General features: G+C 47.0%; 1 protein-coding gene across 3 annotated transcripts in view; it reads left to right on the top strand.

Moving 5' to 3' along the window:
- Nucleotides 1-22287, top strand: part of LIPC (lipase, hepatic) — a 161111-nt gene that overhangs the window by 121162 nt on the left and 17662 nt on the right. For 2 of the 3 annotated variants that reach the window (XM_011940507.1, XM_011940508.1), the window contains 5 exons: nucleotides 9259-9443; nucleotides 12689-12871; nucleotides 13438-13555; nucleotides 16937-17170; nucleotides 19525-19767. In XM_011940507.1, coding sequence (XP_011795897.1) covers nucleotides 9259-9443; nucleotides 12689-12871; nucleotides 13438-13555; nucleotides 16937-17170; nucleotides 19525-19767 — 963 coding nt within the window. The remainder of the gene's footprint in view (nucleotides 1-9258; nucleotides 9444-12688; nucleotides 12872-13437; nucleotides 13556-16936; nucleotides 17171-19524; nucleotides 19768-22287) is intronic. The other variant, XM_011940509.1, reaches the window with a different exon arrangement.

The raw sequence follows: 22287 nt of genomic DNA, 5'->3' as shown, positions 1-22287 counted from the left end.
ATGGGACTCTTTGTTTTTATTACCCTGGTCACCCCAATTGTTTGGAGGTATTTCCCACAGACAAGAGGATGCCCCAGTCAACTGTCTTCTGTGATTCAAGACCTGTTTACTCTTGTGCCGACCAGGGGCCTTACTTGGAGGCACCGGCCTTTATGAGGCATGGAATGTAAACCCTCTGAGCTTTAGCAGAGATAGGAAGAGTCCTAGAATATGGCAAGGAAGAGGGTCGGAACCTCTGTCCTCCAGCACAGTAGAAAGATGCCGGCTTGAATGTCAGGAAAATCCAGTGTTTCTGCTTCAGCTGCTACCTAGATGCATGGTTTGGGGCATGTCAGCTGGCCTTTCTGGGTCCCAGCTTCTTCATCTGTGACATAATCAAGGCAGACTAGACCATCACTACCAATAAAAGGTTCCTGATCCTTGGGGAGCAGTGGTTGGAGTGGCAGAAGGGCATCACCCAGCTATTTTCCAACACATTGTAAAAGATGATATCGCACAGGACAACTGAATGTTGACTTGGTTTGCTTCCCTGTGGAATTCTCTCCACTTGGTGTGGTAAAATGGATTCTCTCCAGAGAACTGGAAGTGTAGATGGGTGGGGTTATCTATATGCTTGTTCAATAAGTGAAGGAAAATGAATTGTTCCTCAATAAGTACAGGTTGTTTGAAATGCAGGCTGGGTACAGTGATGCTGCATGATCTCCAGGCCCCTTGTGTTTCTAACCCTCTTGCTGGACAACTTGGCCTCCACAGGGTAGTCCCCAGGGAACCCTTGGCCATCCCCAGCCTGAAGGAACCAGGAAGGACCTTCGGGACCTGCCAAGTCTCCCTGAGACCCTGCTCCACAAGGGCTGGCTCCCTCCCTGACCCGGTGTTTTGGTTCAAAGTCAGTCCTGAAGCTATCTCTGCCAATTGACCCCAACCTCCAGAAAACTCAGAAACAGCCTATCCTCTTGGGCCTGCAAACCAGGAGCAGCCAGGCCCAGCCCTGACTTGTACAAGTAACTACCACAGAAGGCCTGCTGTGCAGCCTATGCTGCTCATCCTGGATCCAGGGCAATGTGGAAAAACCACATTATTGCTTGACTATAGTGCATTATTCCAACAATCATTTTAAATGTGCACTTGTGTAACCATGATCATCATCAAGATGTAGGATATTTCCATCTCTCTTTAGAGATTCCCTTTTGCCCTTTCCTAGTTAATCCCCACCCCATTCCCTGGGCCCAGGAAATCACTGATCTGCTCTCAATCACATAGTTTTGCTTTTCCAGAATGTCCTATAAACGGAATCACACAATTTGTAACCTTTTAAATCTAGCTTCCTTCACTTAGCTTTATGCATTTTAGATGTATCCACGTTCTTGCATGTGTCAGCAATTCGTTCCTTTTTCCTGCTGAGTAGTATTCCATTGGATGGATATGCCACAATTTGTTTATCCATTTATCAGTTGATAGATACTTGGGTTGTTTCAGGTTTGGGGTTATGATGAATAAAACTGCCATCAACATTTGAATCTTTATGTGGACATATGTTTCCAATTCTCTTGAGTAAACACTTAAGCTTGGAGTTTACTGGATCCTTAGTAAGTGTATATTTGCCTTTAAAGAATTTGTCAAACTGTTTTCCAAAGTAAGTATTTTTTGTTCTCACCAGCAATCTATGAGGAGTTCTACCGGTTTTTGTCAGTCTTTTTAATTTTAGCCATTCTAGAGGGAGAGAAGTGATATTCTGTTGTGTTTTAAATTTGCATTTTTCCATGACTAATGATGTTAAGCACCTTTTCTTGTACATATGTGTCCTTTGTGTATCTTCTTTTAAGGATATCTGTTCAATTCTCTCACCCTACCTTGAACCTACACGGGGTGGAATGTGCCCATGACCTCGGAAGGACTTTAGGGAAGTAAGCCCCACTTTCCCCAGAGAGGATTCCAGCACAAATGGAAAGTTTTTCTGAATGGCATACTCTTTCATAACCAGATTTCTTAAAAGAAAAAAATCATTCTGATTCTAGCCAGAAGTGCAGTAGAATTTAAGAGAATTTAAGAGAAAAGTTTAGAAGAAAAAAACTTTTTGGCAAGAAAAAAGACTCTAGTTACTTTGTTCCCTGGGATCCACAAAAGAAGAAATTGTGGCCTCAGGCTACAGTAGCATGATGCCAAAATGGACTTAAAAAAAAAAAAAAAAAAAAAAACAGAATAAATCAGGCATGAAAATAGCTTTCCTTCCATCCCATATCTCATTTTCTTATTTGACAACAAAAATGGTAAAGAGCAACTATAATGAAAAAGAACAGGTAAAACAAGAATGCAAAAAATGGTGGGAAGATGGCAACCTCCAAAAGGTAGTAAATTAATTTCGGCAGCCTTAGAACCTAAAGCTATTTGTAAAGAATAGCTAGAAAAGAAACCCACTTGAGACAAACTTAGGAATTTCTTCAGAGTTCAAAACAATATATTAATAACCTGAAAAATTACCACGGCTATACAAAGCACCTCATTCACTCCTTAGGAGTGATTTATACCTTGGGTAATTGAGGTTCAATATTATAGTGAAGTGATGCTAGGGTGTCATAAGAGGTGAAGGAAAACACAAAGATTAGTAACCATTGTGCACATTCAGAAATTGAGACACAGAATTATTTTCAAGAAAATAAGTAAATGGGAGGGTAGGGTGTCCAGGTCAGGGCAAAATTCCAGATGGCAGGAGTAGAAGAAACATTCCTCACCATGGCCTTGGGCAGAATCTGCTTATCTCCAAACAAAGCTCAGCAACAGCTAGGAGCTGAATCCGTAAGGTCCAGCAGTGAGTAAATTCCCACACAAACGTTTCCATCTTTCCATCATGCAAGAAATTCTGAAGTCGACGTTGCCCAGCTACAAATCAGTGGCCTGACCACAGCAGGAAAGGACAGAGCTGTGGCTACATTTATCACAGGATTGTTCCATCCTGAGCAGAGTACATGGCCTAGAGAGTTTTCAGGGCAATTATGAAATTTTGGTCTTCCAGAGGACCCTTGCCAGGTCTGGGAATATTTTCAGCAGTGGATGTTTACAAAGCAAAAGCCCACACACATATTAGCAAATTAAATAATGCATGTTGTATGAAAAACCCTGTGAGGGGCATAGCAATACCTGAGGCTTCTTTCTTATGCACTTGTGTGCCCAGCACCAGCCAATACATGGAAAGGGCTCAACAAACATTGAGCTGAGCTACAGCCTCTAGCCCAGGCATCACCGGTGGGAGGCAGATCCTGACTCCAATCAGGCCTCCTATGGTAGAATCCCTGGTTCTCTCCCATGGAAGGTGGCCCACCTCGGTTGCCTGCAGTCATCCATCTGTTGATGTCCTTACCCAAAAGAAAATGAAGTAATTTCTTCTTGTATGAAATATCAGGAACCCTCAAACCTAGGAGTTGACTAGGCATAGAAAAATCACTTGCTGCAAGAAATAATATTAGAAATGTAATGGCTGGACCCAGCTTCTCCTTCTGACTAATTCTGAGGATTGTTTTGCTGATCTAGGAACTTACTGTCATACAGAGGACAACCCCAAGCCTCCCTAGTCCATCAACCCCTTTTCCTGGATATGGGGGCTGAATCCCTTGGTGGATTTGATCGCTTACCTCAATTTAATATTCCCCCTCCTAAAACCACAGTATTATCCCCAGATTCTTAGCATTGGCATGACTTCATCTCTTCTGAAGACATGAGAAAAGTTCCAGTTTCAGAAGATATGCTTGGAGAATGTGCTGCTTCTAGCCCATCCAATATGGAACCAATTTCTTCACTCATAACTAAAGCATATCCTTTCCTCACAGCTTATCTTAGAGTTGCCAGGTTTAAATGAGTCAATACAAATAAGACTTTTGGAAAAGTGCCTGGCACAGAGAAAGCATTCAATATATATTAGCTTTTAAAAATGCTGAAGATCAATTTGAATATATATGTATATATAAAGAGATATAAATAGGATTATACGTAAGAAACTGATTCTACTTCTAGGAAACTATTCTAAGAAAATACTAAAAGAGGCCGGGCGCCGTGGCTCACCCCTGTAATCCCAGCACTTTGGGAGGCCGAGACGGGTGGATCACGAGGTCAGGAGATCGAGACCATCCTGGCCAACACGGTGAAACCCTGTCTCTACTAAAAATAAAAAAATTAGCCGGGCGTGGTGGCGGGCGCCTGTAGTCCCAGCTACACAGCAGGCTGAGGCAGGAGAATGGCGTGAACCCGGGGGGCGGAGCTTGCAGTGAGCCGAGATCGTGCCACTGCACTCCAGCCTGGGCGACAGAGCGAGACTCCATCTCAAAAAAAAAAAGAAAATACTAATAGATTCAGACAAATATTTATAAATAAAGATTATCATCAGATAATTGTTTGTAATAGGGCAAAGAAAACCTTGAAACGGCATAAAGTTTCAACAATAGTGGAACAAGCAAATACATTATGGCACTTTTTCCAAGTATGTTTTGAAGAATTTTGATGCTATGAGAAATTGATAATGGTAAGTGAAGAAGGATTTAAAACCATTTATGTAACATGATCTCAATTATACACCCTGCAAATAAATATCTATGGAACAAATATCTCCATAAGAAAAGATTATGAAGACATACTCCAAATGTACTTGTGGTTTTTTTCTAAATAATAATAGTCTGTATTTTTTCAGCATTTTTCAAATTATACTGAAATATATTTTCAGCATATATACAATGAGCATCCCTTAATTCTACAAAAAGCAAAATAAAATATGAAACAGTTAAAAGTCTATGGCAACACTATACTTTGAAAGGGAAAAAAAGGCTAAGGACCTAGACTAGGCCACTGGGCAGAGAAAGAAGACAATTCTGAGGCTTCTGAAAGAAGACTAGGCCACTGGGCAGAGAAAGAAGACAATCCTCAGTATTTGGTGACCTAATAGAGAGGCAAGAGAGGGCATGAACTCTAAGCTTTCTAGCTTGGGCACAGAGATGAATGATGATGTTATGAACCACAATAGGAAACACAGGAAGAAAGGAAGAAGAATGGGTTGGGAGGAAGGAAAATACATTTAGCTTGGCCTTGCTGAGTCTGTAGTGCCCAAAGAGTACCCAGGCAAAGATGCCCAGTTAAAAGCTGGTGAAGTGCAAAGCTAAAGCTGTGGGAAGAAACTGCAGTAAAGGTATGAGGATGCGCACAGCAGTGAGTCCTTGAAGACACGGGCTTCCCTTAGGATGCCCAAGTGTTCGAAGTGTTCTAGGATTAAGCAACAGACTCTGCTCTCATGGAGGCTCAGACCCTTGCGCTTCAGGGCTCTATTCCTTCCACCCGTAAATGTGACCTGAAGTGGCCCCTGCCTTCCCCAGTCAGAGGGACTGCTGCTCAATTATAGTGAGGAATCTCTCATAGGCTTGCTGTGACTTAAATGCTGTTTGGTGCTGTGGCTACTGTTTCACTGAAGATTACAGGGCTCTCAGAGTTAACCACATAAAACCTACTGCTATATATTTGGTAACCTCCTTTTTCCATAACACACAGGGAAACCATCTTGGGTTTCAGGACCAAGAAAGTGTGAGTATCTGGCCACCAGGAATGCTATAACTGACCCTGCTTCCCTCTTTGATGCGGTCAACAGGAAGCTCAGAAAAAAATCTGTGGCTCATCTTCAGCAGCCTTATAATATCACATAGTGTACATGTTTGGGTGTTAATACTAACATTTCTATCTTTATTGTTTTACTGCCCTTATTTTCTCTTTGTCCTAAGTTCTTCAACTATGAATTTTTGCCAACCACTTCAAGTTAAAAATGTTCTTCCATGTCATGCCCACCCATTGATTTTGTTTGTTTCTAACTCTTGGAAGTTGCACAAAATAATTCTAGTCTACCTTCTCCACAGCAGCCCTTCGACTCTCACGTCATCCACCCAATCTTATTTTTATAGGAACCAGAGCCCCACTTTCTTTAACAATTGCTCATGGATGTGAGCTCTTAAAGAATCTTTCATCCATCTAGACCTGACTGATGCTTTATCTTCTCTTGACCTCTTCCCTAAAGCCCCTACTCAGGGCATTCCTCCGCTTCAACACAGCAACCACTTTTAATAGTTGGTTTTCATGCTTGCACCCCCTTCCTCCATGGGGCTGGGGACTCCTGAAAGACAGGAGCCACATGCTGTCTTTGCCTCCAACCAGTACCCAGCCAGGGCCTGGGGCATAATACATGCTTGATAAGTGTTTGTTGAGGAAGCGAATAAATGAATGAGCACACAGCTGTCTACAGTCTGCATAACTTCCTCGCTCATACACATGTTAAAGAGAGCTAAAGCCCCCAGGAAGGGAGAAAAGAGAGGGCCCTGTTCAGTCCAGCTGTTTGCAGGGCTTTCCATGTGACAACTCTTTTCCATGGTGTCTCCTGAACAGCCTCGAACACTCAGCCACCTGGGCTGGAGCTTATCTCACAGCTAAATCCAGAGTAAATATACACAAGACAGAACTGGTCCTACGAGGACAACTGGGGTGAATTTCCACAGAAAGAAAGGATTTCACTGATCAGAAACGCAAGATGCTAGATGCTCCAACTGGTACTTATTCTAACAACACTCTCTTCTCTAGGTGCTAATTACATGCCAGGCATTGTTCTGAGCTCTTTACAAATATCTTATTTATTACTCATAACAACCTCATAAGATAGGCACTATTTTTATCCCCATTTTATTTTCATATGATCCTCTTAACATTTAAGGCAGCTAAATCGAAGAAAAGTGTAGAGTATCCTAAAACAAAGAAAGGTGTAGTGTTTCAGTCTCTTAATAAAATAAAATGAGCTACGTTAGGTCCAACGTATAAATGGCTGAAGATTGAGTGCCAGCCTTTGATCTGAGATCTAGATCTGGCAGGACACCTCACCGCTCACTAACATTTACTGAGCACCCACCATTGTGCCCAGTGCTACCCTCCATGAGTTCACTGACAGGTGGAGGAAGAACACACCTGGATAAATAAATCACACAGCTGCAGGGCAAGTACATTAGGATCAGGGAGGCAGTACAGTGCTGAGAGCAAGAAGGAGTAATCATGTCTGACTAGATGAGAAGGCTTCCTGGAGGCTGTGAAGTCTCAGTTCCATTTTAATGAATGGAGCAGCAGAGACAGAGCAGGAGGTGAAGTGCAAAGGTACTGGCATCCAAAACGGCATTTGGGAACTGCTGGTAGCAGGAGAACGAAAAGAGAGGAGGAGGTGGGGGACGAGGGATCATCATTCAGGTGGTGGCCTTGGCTGCAATACCGTGAAGCTGAAAGTCACTAACAGGTGTAGTCATTTCTGTTCTAGACTCTTTGAGCCGCTGTGTGCAGGAGGACGGAGAGACCAAACAGACAGAGACCAGTCAGGAGGCTGCTGCAATAAACCAAGCAAGAGACAGAGTGCACAGAAACTAAGGCACAGGATTCTAGGGATATTTAGGAAGCCTGAAGCTTTGGACTGATGGAGAGGCTGGCATAGCAGTGCAAGGTGACACCCCGGCTTCTGACTTAGACAATCGGGGGGCACCCAGTGAAACCAGGAGGCTAGGTTGGAAGCAGGCTTCCAGGAGCGAGGGCAAGCTGAGACCCTCTATAAGCTCAGAAAAGTCAAACAGGGAGGCAGAAATTTTCATTATCTCAGAAAACTTATTCAAATTCTTGCTCACATCTCCTTTTAATAAAATATGATGCATTTCATTCTGTCATCATAGTGAAAAATCATTGCCCTTTGCTGAGAATTAATAACCTTTTGAGTTAATACCCTTCGGGTAGGAAAATTGGTTTCATTAACACCTCCCCTTGCACTTTGTAGGTTCATCATCTCTTGGTCCTGCTGTCCCCTGAAACCAAAAGCCCAAGACATATTATTCGAGAAGCCTGAATGATTTTATGCTCAGAAGGAATGATCAGGGTCCTTAGTAATTGGGCTGAATTGAGTTCACTGACCAAAAAGGTCAGAATGGCCTTCTGTCTGCTCCTCAGCCACAGAGGAGCCCACCTTCTACCAGAAGGAAGGGATGAGAGCTTCCTCTCCCAGCTCTTGGCCTGGTTCCTAATCTTGGCAGAAAAGATGCGCTCATCTTGACATGCCATGCCACGGAATCGCGCCACCTCCTCAGGCTCTACCAGGCCTCTTCGCAGAGGTGTCCTTCTCTGGTCCACCACAGAGACAGGACAGTTGTCAGGGTGCCTAGCAGAGTTGGATGGCCACCCACCCCCACTCCAAAGTGGCTCATGGTCATGGTGAGGCTCCCCCAGAAGAGAGGCTGGAAGGCCCTTCAGTCAAACAACAGAAGGTGAGATCTTAAAAACAATCTTTCTCTCCTTTTCCACCTCCCACGGCCTTGGAAAGCCTTCGAATGGATATTCCTCTGCTCTTTTCTGCTGCAAACTCTTTAGCAGCAGCCTGGCATCTGGAGCGTGAAGCCCAGACTCTTCAGCATCCCAGGGCCCTCCATGCTCTGGCCTGCCTGGCCTTGTCTCCTGCCTCTTTATGCATGCAAGATTGCATGCCTCCGAGCCTTGATTCGTGTTGCTCCCTCAGCCACCCCCGACCCCTGCAACAAAACACACACATACACTCAATCATCCTGCAAGGCCAGGGTCAACATCACATTCCCTCAAAATTCCTCCCTGAATGCCACACCCTCCCTCAAGCGGCTTCCACAACTCCCTCTGCGATTCCCCTAACCCCGCCCCACCCTCACCCCTGTACCTTGTCCCTGCAAGGCTTACTTGATATAATGTGTCTGCACGTGAGGACAAGTTGAGCCACAGGAGCTAATACATAGTGTCACCCAACTAAGATGCTCTATTCACTGTCTCCCTAGGTAGGGATGTAGGGATGAAATTGGAGACCGTGATACCTAGGTTCAAATCCTATCTCTATCAGTTTTTGGCAGTGTGATTTGGGGTGAGGTGCTTATCCACCGAGCCTCCAAAACTGCCTTGCCTATATTCCTCATGACCTGGAGGGTAACTCTAGTGCCTGATTGGCTGGTCACTGGGATGCAGGATAAAGGATCTGGTGATCTCAATCTCTGTGTTGGGTCCTCCTAGGCCACCCTCCATCACTTGGCCATTGCACTGGAAACAGTCTTTGGGGCTTCCCAAAGTTGTGGCTCATTCTGATCTCCAGCATCTCCCAGTAACCTCTTTGGCTTGTGCTTGTAGAAGCAGCCTTTGAGAAGACGGAGGGTTGCAGGTGGAGCAGATGCCAGGCTAAGCACCATCCCCAATCTTATATTCCAGAGCCATTCGGAAGAAGAGCTCAAGCTGTTGAAACAAACAAAACGCTGCATGAGACGAAGACCAGGTTCCTGCTCTTTGGAGAAACCAATCAGGGCTGTCAGATTCGAATCCATCATCTGGACACGTTACAGGAGTGCGGCTTCAACTCCTCCCTGCCTCTGGTGATGATAATCCACGGGTGGTCGGTAGGAAATGCTGACATGCCTTTTTTCTCTCCGATTTCACATTTTCTTTTTTTCTTTCTAGTGCATTCAATGTTCATAAAAAGATAGGGAGCTGGTGATAACAACTCCATGCATAATGTTTATAAAGCATGTTCTAATTTTCCAGGTGCTTCCCCACACATTAGCTCATTGATTATCTCAATTCCATGAGTAAGCAGGGTGAGAAAATATAATTATCTCCATGTTTCAGATAGAATGTGGCTCAAAGAGGTCACACAGCCCATTGGGGCCCACAAAGGATTACAGCCCATGCAGGGGGAAGCTTCCTTCTTGAATCTGCATGTTACACGGGGAGACATAGGAAGCCAGAAGAATGGACTCCCAGTGAAATTTTGTATCAGCAAGGTTTAAGTTCAGCTGCAAATAACAGAGACTCAAATCAGCCGTGGTTCAAAGAAAACAGACATTTGTTTTCATTTCACAAAATATTCCAAAGATATATGTAACCCAAAAACCAGCTAGACGGCTTTGGTCAATGAAATCCTCCAGGCCCCAGCTCCTTCCAGCTCAGTGCTCTGCCATCTTGGGGTGTGACCCTCATCCTCATAGTCCAAGATGGCAGCTAGAGCACTAGCCATCACATCTTTATTCCAGGAAGCACAATGTAGTAAAAGATGTATGCAAAGGGGTCAAAAGCAAGGTTTTTACAAGAGCTTTAGTGAGATATAATTTACAAAGCATAGAATTTATCCATTTAAAGTGTACACAATTCAATGGCTTTTGGTATAAAAGACTGTTTTTTAGGTGTCCCAGAGCCTCTGTGAAATTCTCCCAGTTACATCCATTGGCCATATCTAAGTGGAAAGGTGGCTGAAAAGTACAGGCTCTTAAAGAAAGTGTAATCTTTTAGTGATGCTAAAAATTCTATTACTATGGAAGAAGGAAAGAAAGGATATTGTTGGCAATAGGTGAAGTCAAACCATCTGAGGACTTGTTGCCAAGAGGAAATCCTGCCTCCCCAGTGTCTAGCCCACCCATGATTTCAAGCATAGTTCACAATTTGAACCCTCCAGAGATTTTGGTGTCTGTTTCATGACTTAGAAACCTTTCCCTGCCATCCAGCAGAAAAGTACTCGAAACCCCCCATCTGTTCTACCCTGGAAGGCAAAATGAACCATTCCATCACCTGCCTCCCCTTACCTCTCCCTGCCTCCCACATGACATTCCAGCAACTTCCAACTGCTTGTATTAATAGCTTCCTCCACACCCCATGTGCCTGCCTTCTCTTTTCTTGGCCTTGGCTCAGTCTGTGCCCTCTGCCTAGAGCATTCTTTCTCCTCCTCTTTTCCTGTAAGACACAGTCCCAAACACGTCCTCCTGCAAGCCATTGCTGCCTTCATCCCAGCACTCCCACAGGGGCATTCAGTGTCACTGGGTCTTCCCATGCGGCCCTGAGCACTCTCCGACACTGCTCTGCAGCTCAGCTTTCTAATTGTCTGTGTTGCTCTGCTCTGCTAGCTGTAAGCTTCTTCCTGGGAAGGATTCTGTCCTATTCTCATCTAATTGACTACTGTGGGTCAGTATCCATTATGTAATCAGTGCTCCAAAATGTTTGTTAACTGAATTAAAGATCAAATGAATGAGTCTTGTTTATAAAGGCAACATGAAGACCACAGGAGCCTCTTACCAGGATCCTTTTACCAACATGCACTCTTCCCTATCAAAATTCTGTCCAACCTAGTATATGTCTCCTCCCCCTATTACTAGTGATATTAATAACAACAACTGCAGTAACGAACGTTTGTTGAGTCCTTACTATGCTCCAGACACTGCTCTAAGTGCTTTAGATTTATTAACACATTTCTCCTTCATAACAATCCTGGAAGGAGAGCATTATTAACTCCATTTTCCAGGTGAGGAAAATGAGTCACAGAGAAGTTAAATAACTTGCCCAAGGTTACTCAGCTAGTAACTGGGAGAGCCTAGATTTGAACCCAAGATGCTCCATGCACATAAAAGGCACTTGGTAAACATCTAATAAAGGAATGTGTCTTACCCTGGAATGGCGTGACAGGCCCTCAGTGGAGCTCTCCAGCTCCACCCCCTATTGTCAAGCCTTCACCTCCTATTGTCTATCCTTCACCTCACCAACTTTCCTCCTCTCCCCTGACAAACCACACTGCCCTTTCACAATTCTGTGCCTCTGCATGCACTGTTCCTTCTGCTTGGAATGCCCTAGACCTCACCACTGCCACATTCACCTGCCCACCGGTATTCTTTTTGTTTCTTTGCTTTGTTTTGTTGAGAAAGGGTCTCACTCTATCGCCCAGGCTGGAGGGCGGTGTGATCTCAGCTCACTGCAGACTCAACCTCCTAGTCTCAAGCCATCCTCCCAACTCAGACTCTGGAGTAGCTGGGACTACAGTCATGCACCATCATGCCTAGCTAACTTTTGTATTTTTTTGTAGAGATGGGTTTCACCATGTTCCTCGGGCTGGTCTCAAACTCCTAGGCTCAAGCAATCCCCCTGCCTTGGCCTCCCAAAGTGCTAGGATTACAAACATGAGCCACCTCGCCCAGCCCCCACCCATATTCTTCTTACTGGACTCCTATGGATCCTTTAAGGCCCAGCACAAATGTCTCTGTGAATCCATTAGGAGTGCCCTGCAAATTGGTTCTCAAACAAGGCACACACACAGAACAATTATCTGTAAACAATTTTTAGCTCCTACTGTGTCAGGCTTACAGTGCCTATCCCGCTAAGTCCAGCACAATGTAGTCTTCAGGGCAGAGCCAGCACTGTGGGTTTAGGGGTGAGGTGGGGCAGCCTCATGCAGGAGGAAGCGTACCAATGGCCCTAAGGGACAGGTCAGCTTCCAGGACCTGATTTACACATATTTCTCCACTGTTTCAAGGTTTAGAAAGTCCCAAAGTAGAAAAGCATTAAGATAATCATTTACGGAGGGGGGAACGTTGAGAAAAATCTGGAGACATTTTTGGTTTTCAAAACCTGGGACAGTGGGTGGGTGTTGCTGGCATCTAGTTAGTGAAGGCCAGGAATGCTGAAACATCGTACAATGCACAGGACAGCCCCCACAACAAGGAATTCTCTGGCCCAAAATGTCAACTATGCACGGCTGAGAAACCTCGTAGCAAGCCCTTCCTCTTGCGGGGAAGGATCCAGCATTATCCAAGAGCTGGAGAAGGAAGAAGGGTGAGCAGGGAGAAAGGAAACGAGTGTGACCCTCCCTCTGTACCCTCCTCAGGTGGACGGCTTACTAGAAAACTGGATCTGGCAGATGGTGGCCGCACTGAAGTCTCAGCCTGCCCAGCCAGTGAATGTGGGGCTAGCGGACTGGATCACCCTGGCCCACCATCACTACACCATCGCCGTCCGCAATACCCGCCTCGTGGGCAAGGAGGTCGCGGCTCTTCTCCGGTGGCTGGAGGTACCAACCTGCCCCATCCTTCCTTCACCTCCCTTCCCTCCTTTCCCTTCCTCTGTGAGTGAATGAATTAAGCTGGTCTCCAACAGCAGTCCAAACAGGAGAAGCACTAATGCTCAGCTCACAGGAATGAGAAGGCACAGGACTGACACCAGACCCCAGGTCTCTCTCAGATGCCTCCGTTGAACCCCTATTTCGCAGAACCATCTTCTCCCCTCTCCTCATTCACTGTTCCTCTTATGCTCACCCCCTTGCATATGCTAAGGGATACAAACACACCCTGTAAGCTATCAGGCCCCCACACAAATGAGTGGGATCACTTCTGTAGGGCATTAGTGTTCAGGGGAAGACAGGCAGGCAGAAGGCCGCAGCTACCAGGCAAGGTCACAGGTACCTAAGTCCCAGGAGAGTCAGCCAGGTGAGAGACTAGTTTCAGTTTGGAGTGTGAATAAGGCACCTCATTTCTGAGCAGCCACGAAGAACAGGGTGGGTGCCACAACACACTGGACCGCAAAAGGCTTTCATCCAGGCAGCTCTTCTCCTGCCCCCATCCCGCTGCTGTCTTCCAGGAATCTGTTCAATTCTCTCGAAGCCATGTTCACCTAATTGGGTACAGCCTGGGTGCACACGTGTCAGGATTTGCCGGCAGTTCCATCGGTGGAACGCGCAAGATTGGGAGAATCACAGGTAACCCTGCCTAGTAACTCACACACTGATTCCACTACATGGGGGCGTCCAACAAGGACCTGCTTTTCCAACAGGCTCATCATTAAAACACCCCAGCTCTTATGGCGACGGATCAGAGCTCATGAGAGGATTTGTAACATTCTCTCAAACATGACCAATGTCATGGATTGCTGTGCCAGAGAATTCAGAGCAAATTACAGCCTCGATTCCTATTGCCTGTCCTCAAAGGAATGCCTCATGTAGGTGTGCCAAATGGGACTAAAAGATGGACTTTTCTAGCAAGAAGGAGTCTTATTTTTTAATCTATGATTTAGAAAGTCCAATTTGGGCGAGTTAAGGAGTGAAGAATCACAGCCTTAATTTGCCGTAATTCATCAGCCACATTAGTGCCTCCGGTTCCACATTTGTGAAACGTGTATGTTTTATTCTGGGACCCATTTGGGTTGAGGGAGGGAGCTCTGCATCAAAAACTTCACCCCAAACTCCATACCTACTCAGAAATGGCCCAAGATATCCAGGAAGGTCTGCACATGTGCAAGGAAGGCCTTCCTCCCAGGCTTCCGTGACACCAACCCCACCCTTCACACTGCCAGGGATTGGGATCCTAAACCACACACCTGGTCAAACTGTTTCCCAGTCCAAGTCTGAGGCCCGCTGTTAGCACAGGTATAAAAACCCAGGAGGCACAGGCAATGTGGAAGCCCCAGAGCGCCCCAGCCTCTCATCCTGCTGACCCCTTCCCATAGCTCTAGGCTTCAACGACACAAGTTTTTTCTCCACTTCACGAACACACCATGGCCTCTTGTGCCTCTGGGCCTTTGCATGCACTGTTTGCTTTGCCCACCACCCACCCACCCAAACTCCTACTCATCCTTCAAGATCCAGCAGGTTCAAACAATATTTCACAGGCCAAAACAAAGAGCATTTTAGATGAATAACAGAGGTGTTGCAATTTTATATTTTATCAAGTGAGGACCTTTTTTTTTTTTTTTTTGAGACAGAGTTTCACTCTTGTTGACCAGGCTGGAGTACACTGGCGCGATCTTGGCTCACCGCAGCCTCTGCCTCCCAGGTTCAAGTGATCCTCCTGCCTTAATCTCCCAAGTAGCTAAGCCACACCTGGCTAATTTTTTTGTATTTTTAGTAGAGACGGGGTTTCACCATGTAGGTCAGGCTGGTCTCGAACTCCCAACCTCAGGTGATCCACTGTCTCGGCCTCCCAAAGTGCTGGGATTTCAGGTGTGAGCCACCACAGCCGGCGGCCATGAGGACGTTTTTACAAACAACTACTATCTACTATCATCATTCCTTTATAAAAGAATTTCTTTTAACATGAGAAAGAATGGGGATAATGACAGACATTTAAACGGAATACTTTTGTAAATGAGAGCTCATTTCTTCATGCTTTTTTGTTCATCTTGCTGGTGACTGGGGAAGCCTGGTCACAGACTGGCGTGTGGCCCCTATGGATTTAACCCACAGTAGCCAGGGGAGGAGCAGCCCTCCCACCGAAGAAGCAGGGCCAGAGGGCAGAGTCCACACCCAGCGAGGCAGCCTCAGGCCCAAGGCCCAGAACCCTCTCCATCCGATTGGTGCTACGCATATCAGCAAGTCCCACCCACCTCAGAGACAGCAGGAAGGCTCAACACCTTCTTGCCATCTTGTCATCAGCCTGATGAAGAAAGGAATAGAAATCATATCAGGACATTTTTCTTTTCCTCTTTTTTTTTTTTTTTTTTTTTTTTAAGACAGAGTCTGGTTCTGTCTGATTCTGTTGCCCAGGCTACAGTGCAGTGGCATGATCTTGACTCACTGCAGCCTCCACCTCCCAGGTTCAAGTGATTCTCCTACCTCAGTTTCCCAAGTAGCTGGGACTACAGATGCCCACCCCCACGCCCAGCTAATTTTTGTATTCTTAGTAGAAACAGGGTTTTGCTATGTTGGCCAGGTTGGTCTCTAACTCCTGACCTCAGGTGATCTGCCAGACTCAGCCTCGTGCTGGGATTACCAGGCATGAGCCACTGCACCTGGCCAAGGACATTTTTCATTTGTCTCTGTGGGTAGAGCTGGAGAACGGGTGATCTCATAGCCTACATTCCTTTGCCCCTGAGTAGGGAAGGAAGCCAAGGCTAGGGTGGGACACCAGAGGGTCCTCCAGAGAAGGCAGAGGAAGAAAGACAGGCAAAAACTTTGAGTGCACAAATACTCCCCAGCCACAGTCAGCCAGGAGCTACCACCTTACTTCATGCATAGACATCTGTCATTTGAGGCCCAGAGCTTTGAGCTACCCTACTTGCATACAACATTTTCACCCCATACAGTGGTGTCCCGCGGCTGTTCTGGATGTTCTAATGAAATGACACTGTAGGAGAAAAATCAGCTTGTTTAGGGACATTATTGACAACATACAGGCAAATAAATTTCATTCTTTGATAGGTAGGTTGGAACTACTTATAATGAGCATATTGGTTGTTTTTTTTTTTTTTTTTTGAGATGGAGTCTCCCTCTGTCACCCAGGCTGGAGTGCAGTGGCCGGATCTCAGCTCACTGCAAGCTCCGCCTCCCGGGTTTACGCCATTCTCCTGCCTCAGCCTCCCAAGTAGGTGGGACTACAGGCGCCTGCCACCTCGCCCAGCTAGTTTTTTGTATTTTTTAGTAGAGACGGGGTTTCACTGTGTTAGCCAGGATGGTTTCGATCTTCTGACCTTGTGATCCGCCCGTCTTGGCCTCCCAAAGTGCTGGGATTACAGGCTTGAGCCACTGCGCCCGGCCTATATTGGTTTTTTTTTGTATGCAAACAGATGGTCTTGAAAATAGCTTGAGAGGTACTCAAAATTGATTGACTTAAGTAAATCAAGCATTCCCTCATAACCTTATTCCTTTTTTTTTCTTTTTGAGATAGGATCTCCCTCTGTTGCCGAGACTGGGTCACAGTGGTGTAACCACGGTTCACTGCAACCTCAAACTCCTGAGGTCGAGCAATCCTCCTGCCACAGCCTCCTGAGTTGCTGAAATGACAGGCACATGCCACTACTCCCAGCTAATTTTTGTATTCTTTTTTTTTTAGAGATAGGGTTTCACGATGTTGTCCAGGCCTCCTGGCCTCAGGCATCATAACCTTGTGTCTACCACTGGATGGTTTCTGCAAACCTCTTTCCCCCGCTAGCTAATGCTCAGCCTGTGTGTCATTGTTAGCACCATGAATTACTGTGGTTTTACTGAGAAAAGGTTATGGCAAGGTTTTCCAGAGAAGGATTATGCCAGAGGTGTTTCTTCTTCCTGCTAGTTCATTAATGTATAATAATATCCAAAAGCTAAAGAGCACATTTCTCTTCTCCTCGCCTTGCTCCCACCTAACCCTTACCCCTGCTTTCCAATTAGGGTTGGATGCCGCGGGCCCTTTGTTTGAGGGAAGCTCCCCCAGCAATCGTCTTTCTCCAGATGATGCCAATTTTGTGGATGCCATTCACACCTTTACCCGGGAGCACATGGGCCTGAGCGTGGGCATCAAACAGCCCATAGGGCACTATGACTTCTATCCCAACGGGGGCTCCTTCCAGCCTGGCTGCCACATCCTAGAGCTCTACAGACATATTGCCAAGCATGGCCTCAATGGTGAGAATGAAGTCATGGGCCGGGAGCACCGGCCTACATTTCAATGGGGCCTCTGGAATTCAGCAGAATCTACCAACATGTGGGACTCAGGGAAGAGTTCAGCAAGGATAGGGCCCAGGGTGTATGGCCACCAAGCTCACCCAGAGAGAAGGAATATAGGAGTGGGCAAGGATGCCCATCCCCCAGCAGGCCACTCCTGGCAACAGGCCAAGGCCACGCCCTGAGGATGAGCGGGGGCACCAACAAGAACCTCCACTTCTCACCCCGGCCCTATGTGCCCAGGCAAAGCCTCTCCCGGGTACCAGCTCTTCCGAGAGTTGAGTCCGGATGCCTGTGGTTATTCTTCCTTCCCTGGACATTTCCTCATTCCAGGGACTGCCTCTATTCTGAACCACATGAGGATCCACTTAATAGGCTGTGGCTTCTTGATGAAGGTCTCACTCTTCATCCCACCCCATCCGTTTAATTGGGGAAATTACTCAGATTCTCCCAATGGGAAATTTAGCTTCAAATACGTCCTTGTTACGCCCTTTACCTCAGGGCAGACACAGAATGTGCTGTTATCTGGATTGTGATCCCACTTCTCTCTCAAGTCCTAAAACCGAAATATTAACATGCACATTGACAATATGCACAGGATTAAAGAGCAAAAATGTCAGCAGAAGCAGCACATTCCACAGGCATTCCAAATTTCTTGCTGTTATAAAATATCATCCTGATGAAGACATGCCAATCACTCCAAGCCAAATAGAGCCCTCCACCCCCACAAGCCACCTCACCCTGATCATCCGACACTCAGCTGAGAACACACTCTCTTGTGATGACACCATCCTCACCTCTCCAATATCAGAATGACCTTCACACTCCACATCATCTCACTTTGGCTGGACTCCCAGCTTTCCACCGCACAGGCCTGAGAGAGCCTTCCGGGAATTTGCCCTTATCATTGCTTACATCCCTCCCACCTCCCCCACCCCATCACCTCCCCTCCAGCCAACAGCAGTTCCCAGCTGACCATCCAGCCCTCATCCCAAACTTCATCCCCACAAAGCTCGGTGCAGACCACCAGAATGGTGTATGGGCTTTATTTGCCTGGTAAACAGATTCCTGACCAATCATTACCATTGCTCTTTTGTGCTAAACTTCAAAGTGATGGAACCAAATGTAGGTATTCAGCTTGCCCAAGCTTGGGGTGGTTTTCCTCAGTTGTCCTCACCTCTGTGTTTGAAAGGGTTCCTGGGGTAGTTCTCCCAGCCACAACTGCACAGGGGCTCACTGGATAACTGCGGTTTCACCCTCACCACCTCCTGGGTGGATAAGCTTGGGTGAGTTAGTGGATGTCTTGAAAGCTCAGTTTTCTCCTTGGTAACAGCTGCCTCGAGGAGCTGCGGTGAAGACGCAGGCAGTGGAGGAGCGGAGGGCACGCAGCATACACAGTCTCCCAGTAGGTGCCCCAGGAATGCAGCCGCTAGCGTCCGCGGACTGCGATAACTACTCTTGGCATTTAACCTCCAGACATGTGGGGAAATAGGTTTTGGCAAAGTCACCTGTGCTGTCCCTTTACAGCAAATGTTTCACATATCTTGTGGTGGTTCCTCAACATCCCTTGAGAATGATTTACTACAGATTAGATTAAAGTTTGGAAAGTCAAAAAAAAAAAAAAAAAAAAAACAAGGGTCAAATTCTTGGTAGATCAACCTCATAAGCTTGTTTTGGGGGTGAGGCCTGTCCAGACCTGGTTACTGGGCAGTGTCCTTCCAAATCCAATTGTTGTGCTGGTTTCACAGGCCTGTTACCTAAGGGATGCAATGGCTGCTTTGGGACACAAGGTAGACATTGTCGAGAGACCTCAGCATTCTCCAGACCATCAGAGTGCCACGAGATTGTCTCGTGTATCTAGTTATATTAAGAGAAAAGGTGTCCCATGCAAGCCTGTTCCAGAAAACCCACCCGCCAGGCATCAGCACCTGGGCATTTTCAATTATCTCATTTAAGATAGAAATATTTCTATAACACATTACACTAACCTGCTCTCTTAATGAATTTGATCTTTTCTTAGTGACTTGGGTGCCTATTAAAACGCCTACTGTAACATGCTGTCATAGAGGAGTGCTCTCAGGACCCCAGCAGTGCCTGGGATTTTGCCTGACACTACATGACTCAAAGGGTCTACTTTCCTTAGTTTCGGTCAGTTGTCACATCCTGCTGTTGTCAGGGGGTCTGCCTTGACAAGCCCACCCCTGCCTGTTCTGTGTGCTACTTCTAACCTCCTGTGGGCTGAGAAAAAAAGTGAGCCTCTGAGTTGAGGCTGCTTTGGGTTAAGGTGATAACACCCTTCTTGCCCTGTGTTCCAGCCATCACCCAGACCATAAAATGCTCCCACGAGCGATCGGTGCACCTTTTCATCGACTCCTTGCTGCATGCCGGCACGCAGAGCGTGGCCTACCTGTGCAGCGACATGGACAGCTTCAGCCAGGGCCTGTGCCTGAGCTGCAAGAAGGGCCGCTGCAACACACTGGGCTACCACGTCCGCCAGGAGCCGCGGAGCAAGAGCAAGAGGCTCTTCCTCGTGACGCGAGCCCAGTCCCCCTTCAAAGGTGAGTGTGGAGCGGGGAGCCTTCAGAAGGGCAGGATGCAGTCCCCTGTCCACAGGGCTCAGAAGTTCCCTTGGTTCTTTTCCTGGAGGTGCTTCAGCTCTGCTGTTGCAGTGTTTCTGAAACTGTGCAGGCTCCAGGCAGCGACGCTGACACAGCCTTTCTCCTGTCCCAAGAGTGTGGCCACCTTGCTGTCAAGGGCTAAGAGGAGAAACCTTGATAATTTCTGAGACGATCCTTGGGTTGGCCTCTCTGTCCATTTTCATGCTCCCCTAGAATGTTAGATCTGCACGGCCACACGCAGTTTACCTGGGCCACCCAGATCTCACTGTACAGGGACTTGAGGCGTCTCCAAACACAGCCTAGAATCCAGTTCTTTCATCTCTGTTCAGGGCCCCCGTGAAAAAAACTGGATTTTAGACTGCATTTCATTCCTTCTAAGATTTGAATCAGTTGATCTGATAGGATATGATATTCACCCTGAGGCACTCCCAAGACAAGATTCAGCTTCCAGTGTTTCCCAGCCAGATTTTTAACCTCAGGGCAGAAAGTGGGCCCGGCACCTCTCTGGGTTGAATGGAAGATCGTAGAAAGTGTTGTGGCCACGGCTTAGGCTTAGGCCAGCAGAGAACTACTCCACTGAAACCTAAACCCTCCTGGAGGGAACAAGCCGACATCTGTTGCCATTAACATTTCTGCCTAATCCTTCAAACAGCTCGGGAGTGATTTAGCATCTTACTGTTTCATCGCACAGCCTCTCCAGCGCTGGGAGAGGCAATCTGATGTGCTGTTTGACTATTACCAAGCAGATATTTGTATCTGGAGAATGTGAACGGGCTGTCGCCACCACTTTGCTTTCGGAGAGCATTTTACACAAAACATTTGATGCAGCCATCGACTCCTTGTGGTTCTCACAACAGCCAGGCGAGGATGGCAGAGCTGGTTATTATCCCATTCTAAAGAGGAGGAAAGCAAAACTCGCGTGGGGCGCCCACAGCTGTGTGGCTGTAAGGAGACCGGGAACAGGGCCGCCTGACTCTCAGCAGTGAGTTCAAACTCCCAGGCAGCTTCGTTTTGAGGCACAGGATTTCTCTGTGTATCTGAACTTCTGCTCTCCAGCCAGCTTTCCCTCCTGTGAGCCAAGCAGGTCTAGGAATGACAGAAATTTCTTGTGGGTGCTCATAGCATCTGAAGAGTAGTTTGTGTGAGGGCAGGATCTTTTGGGCCAAAGGGTCCCTCCGCGGGCGGTCCCTTAGGGCTGGAGGAGATGGCAGCACGCAGGTGAGGGAATTTGGAAGTCCTCCTGCTTCGGGGAGCTCCTCCACTGCAGGCTGACAATTAGAGACTCATTTGGGTTAACCAGCTCCTCTTTTAAATGGCAATGCCTCCTGGAGTGATTAAGCCTCTTAGATAATCACATTTCATTGGATCTATTTTAATCATGGAATGTTTGCATCATGAGGAGTGGTTCAACCCTGCCGTTTTTCAGATGGAGAAACCAAGGCCTACACAGGGAAAATCATTTGTCCAGAGACAAAAAGCTCTTGGCAGACCTGGCATTTAGACCTGGGGCCTCCAAACAGTGAGCGGAGTGATTTTTACCTGCTCTGTAACCTGCCGCTGGTCTGCGTGTGGGGGTGAGAGGGGATATGGAAGAGAAGGGTGGGGAGATTGCTTTCTCCTTGAAATCAGCTGGGAAGAAAAGAGGTCATTTTTCATCTTTCAGGGCCAAACTGGGCACTTCATTTGAAATGAGAGGCTTGGCCCAGCCCTAGGACATCTACTGGGGGCTAGGAGATGGGGAAGGGAAGCCTCAAAAGAAGGAAGAAGGGGAAACAAGAGCAGCAGGCATGAGCCAGGCCGAGCGTCTCCCATTTGCCAACGGCCCCAGTGCCCGACCACCATCCCCTGCTGGTGTGAACTCACAAGGATCCCTTTCTTATTAAGGAAGACCAAAGAATTGCATTAGGGCATCATTATCTCACCCACCAGCTACCAAAACCAATGTACTCGTCGATCTGTGCATTCTTCAAACACAGTCCTACCTTCAGGGTGCTCGGTGGAGACTAACCCGAGATGAGCCTCTTGGAGACCACATTTGTGTCTCTTTATTACCGACTACTTATCTTGCTCCTGGGAACATCCAGTGAGAAGGAGGCTAAAGGCAGGACTGCCTGAAACTGGTCAGGAACCGAAAGCCCCAGCCCAGATGGAGGTTCCAGTGATGAGCTGTGGCTTGCGCCACACCCTCTCCTTTTCTTTCTTACTTTTTTTTTTTTTGAGAACGAGTCTCACTCTGTCGCCCAGGCTGGAGGGCAGTGGCATGATTTTGGCTCACTGCAACCTCCACCTCCAGGGTTCAAGTGATTCTCCTGCCTCAGCCTCCTAAGTAGCTGGGATTACTGGCATGCACCACCACGCCCAGCTGATTTTTGTATTTTTAGTAGAGGCAAGGTTTCACCGTGTTGGCCAGGCTGGTCTCTAACTCCTGACCTCAGATGATCCACCCGCCTGGGCCTCCCA

This window comes from Colobus angolensis, unplaced genomic scaffold (genome assembly GCF_000951035.1).
Source record: "Colobus angolensis palliatus isolate OR3802 unplaced genomic scaffold, Cang.pa_1.0 Scaffold19, whole genome shotgun sequence".
Lineage (NCBI taxonomy): Eukaryota > Metazoa > Chordata > Mammalia > Primates > Cercopithecidae > Colobus > Colobus angolensis.
This window is presented reverse-complemented; position numbering and strand designations above follow the sequence as displayed.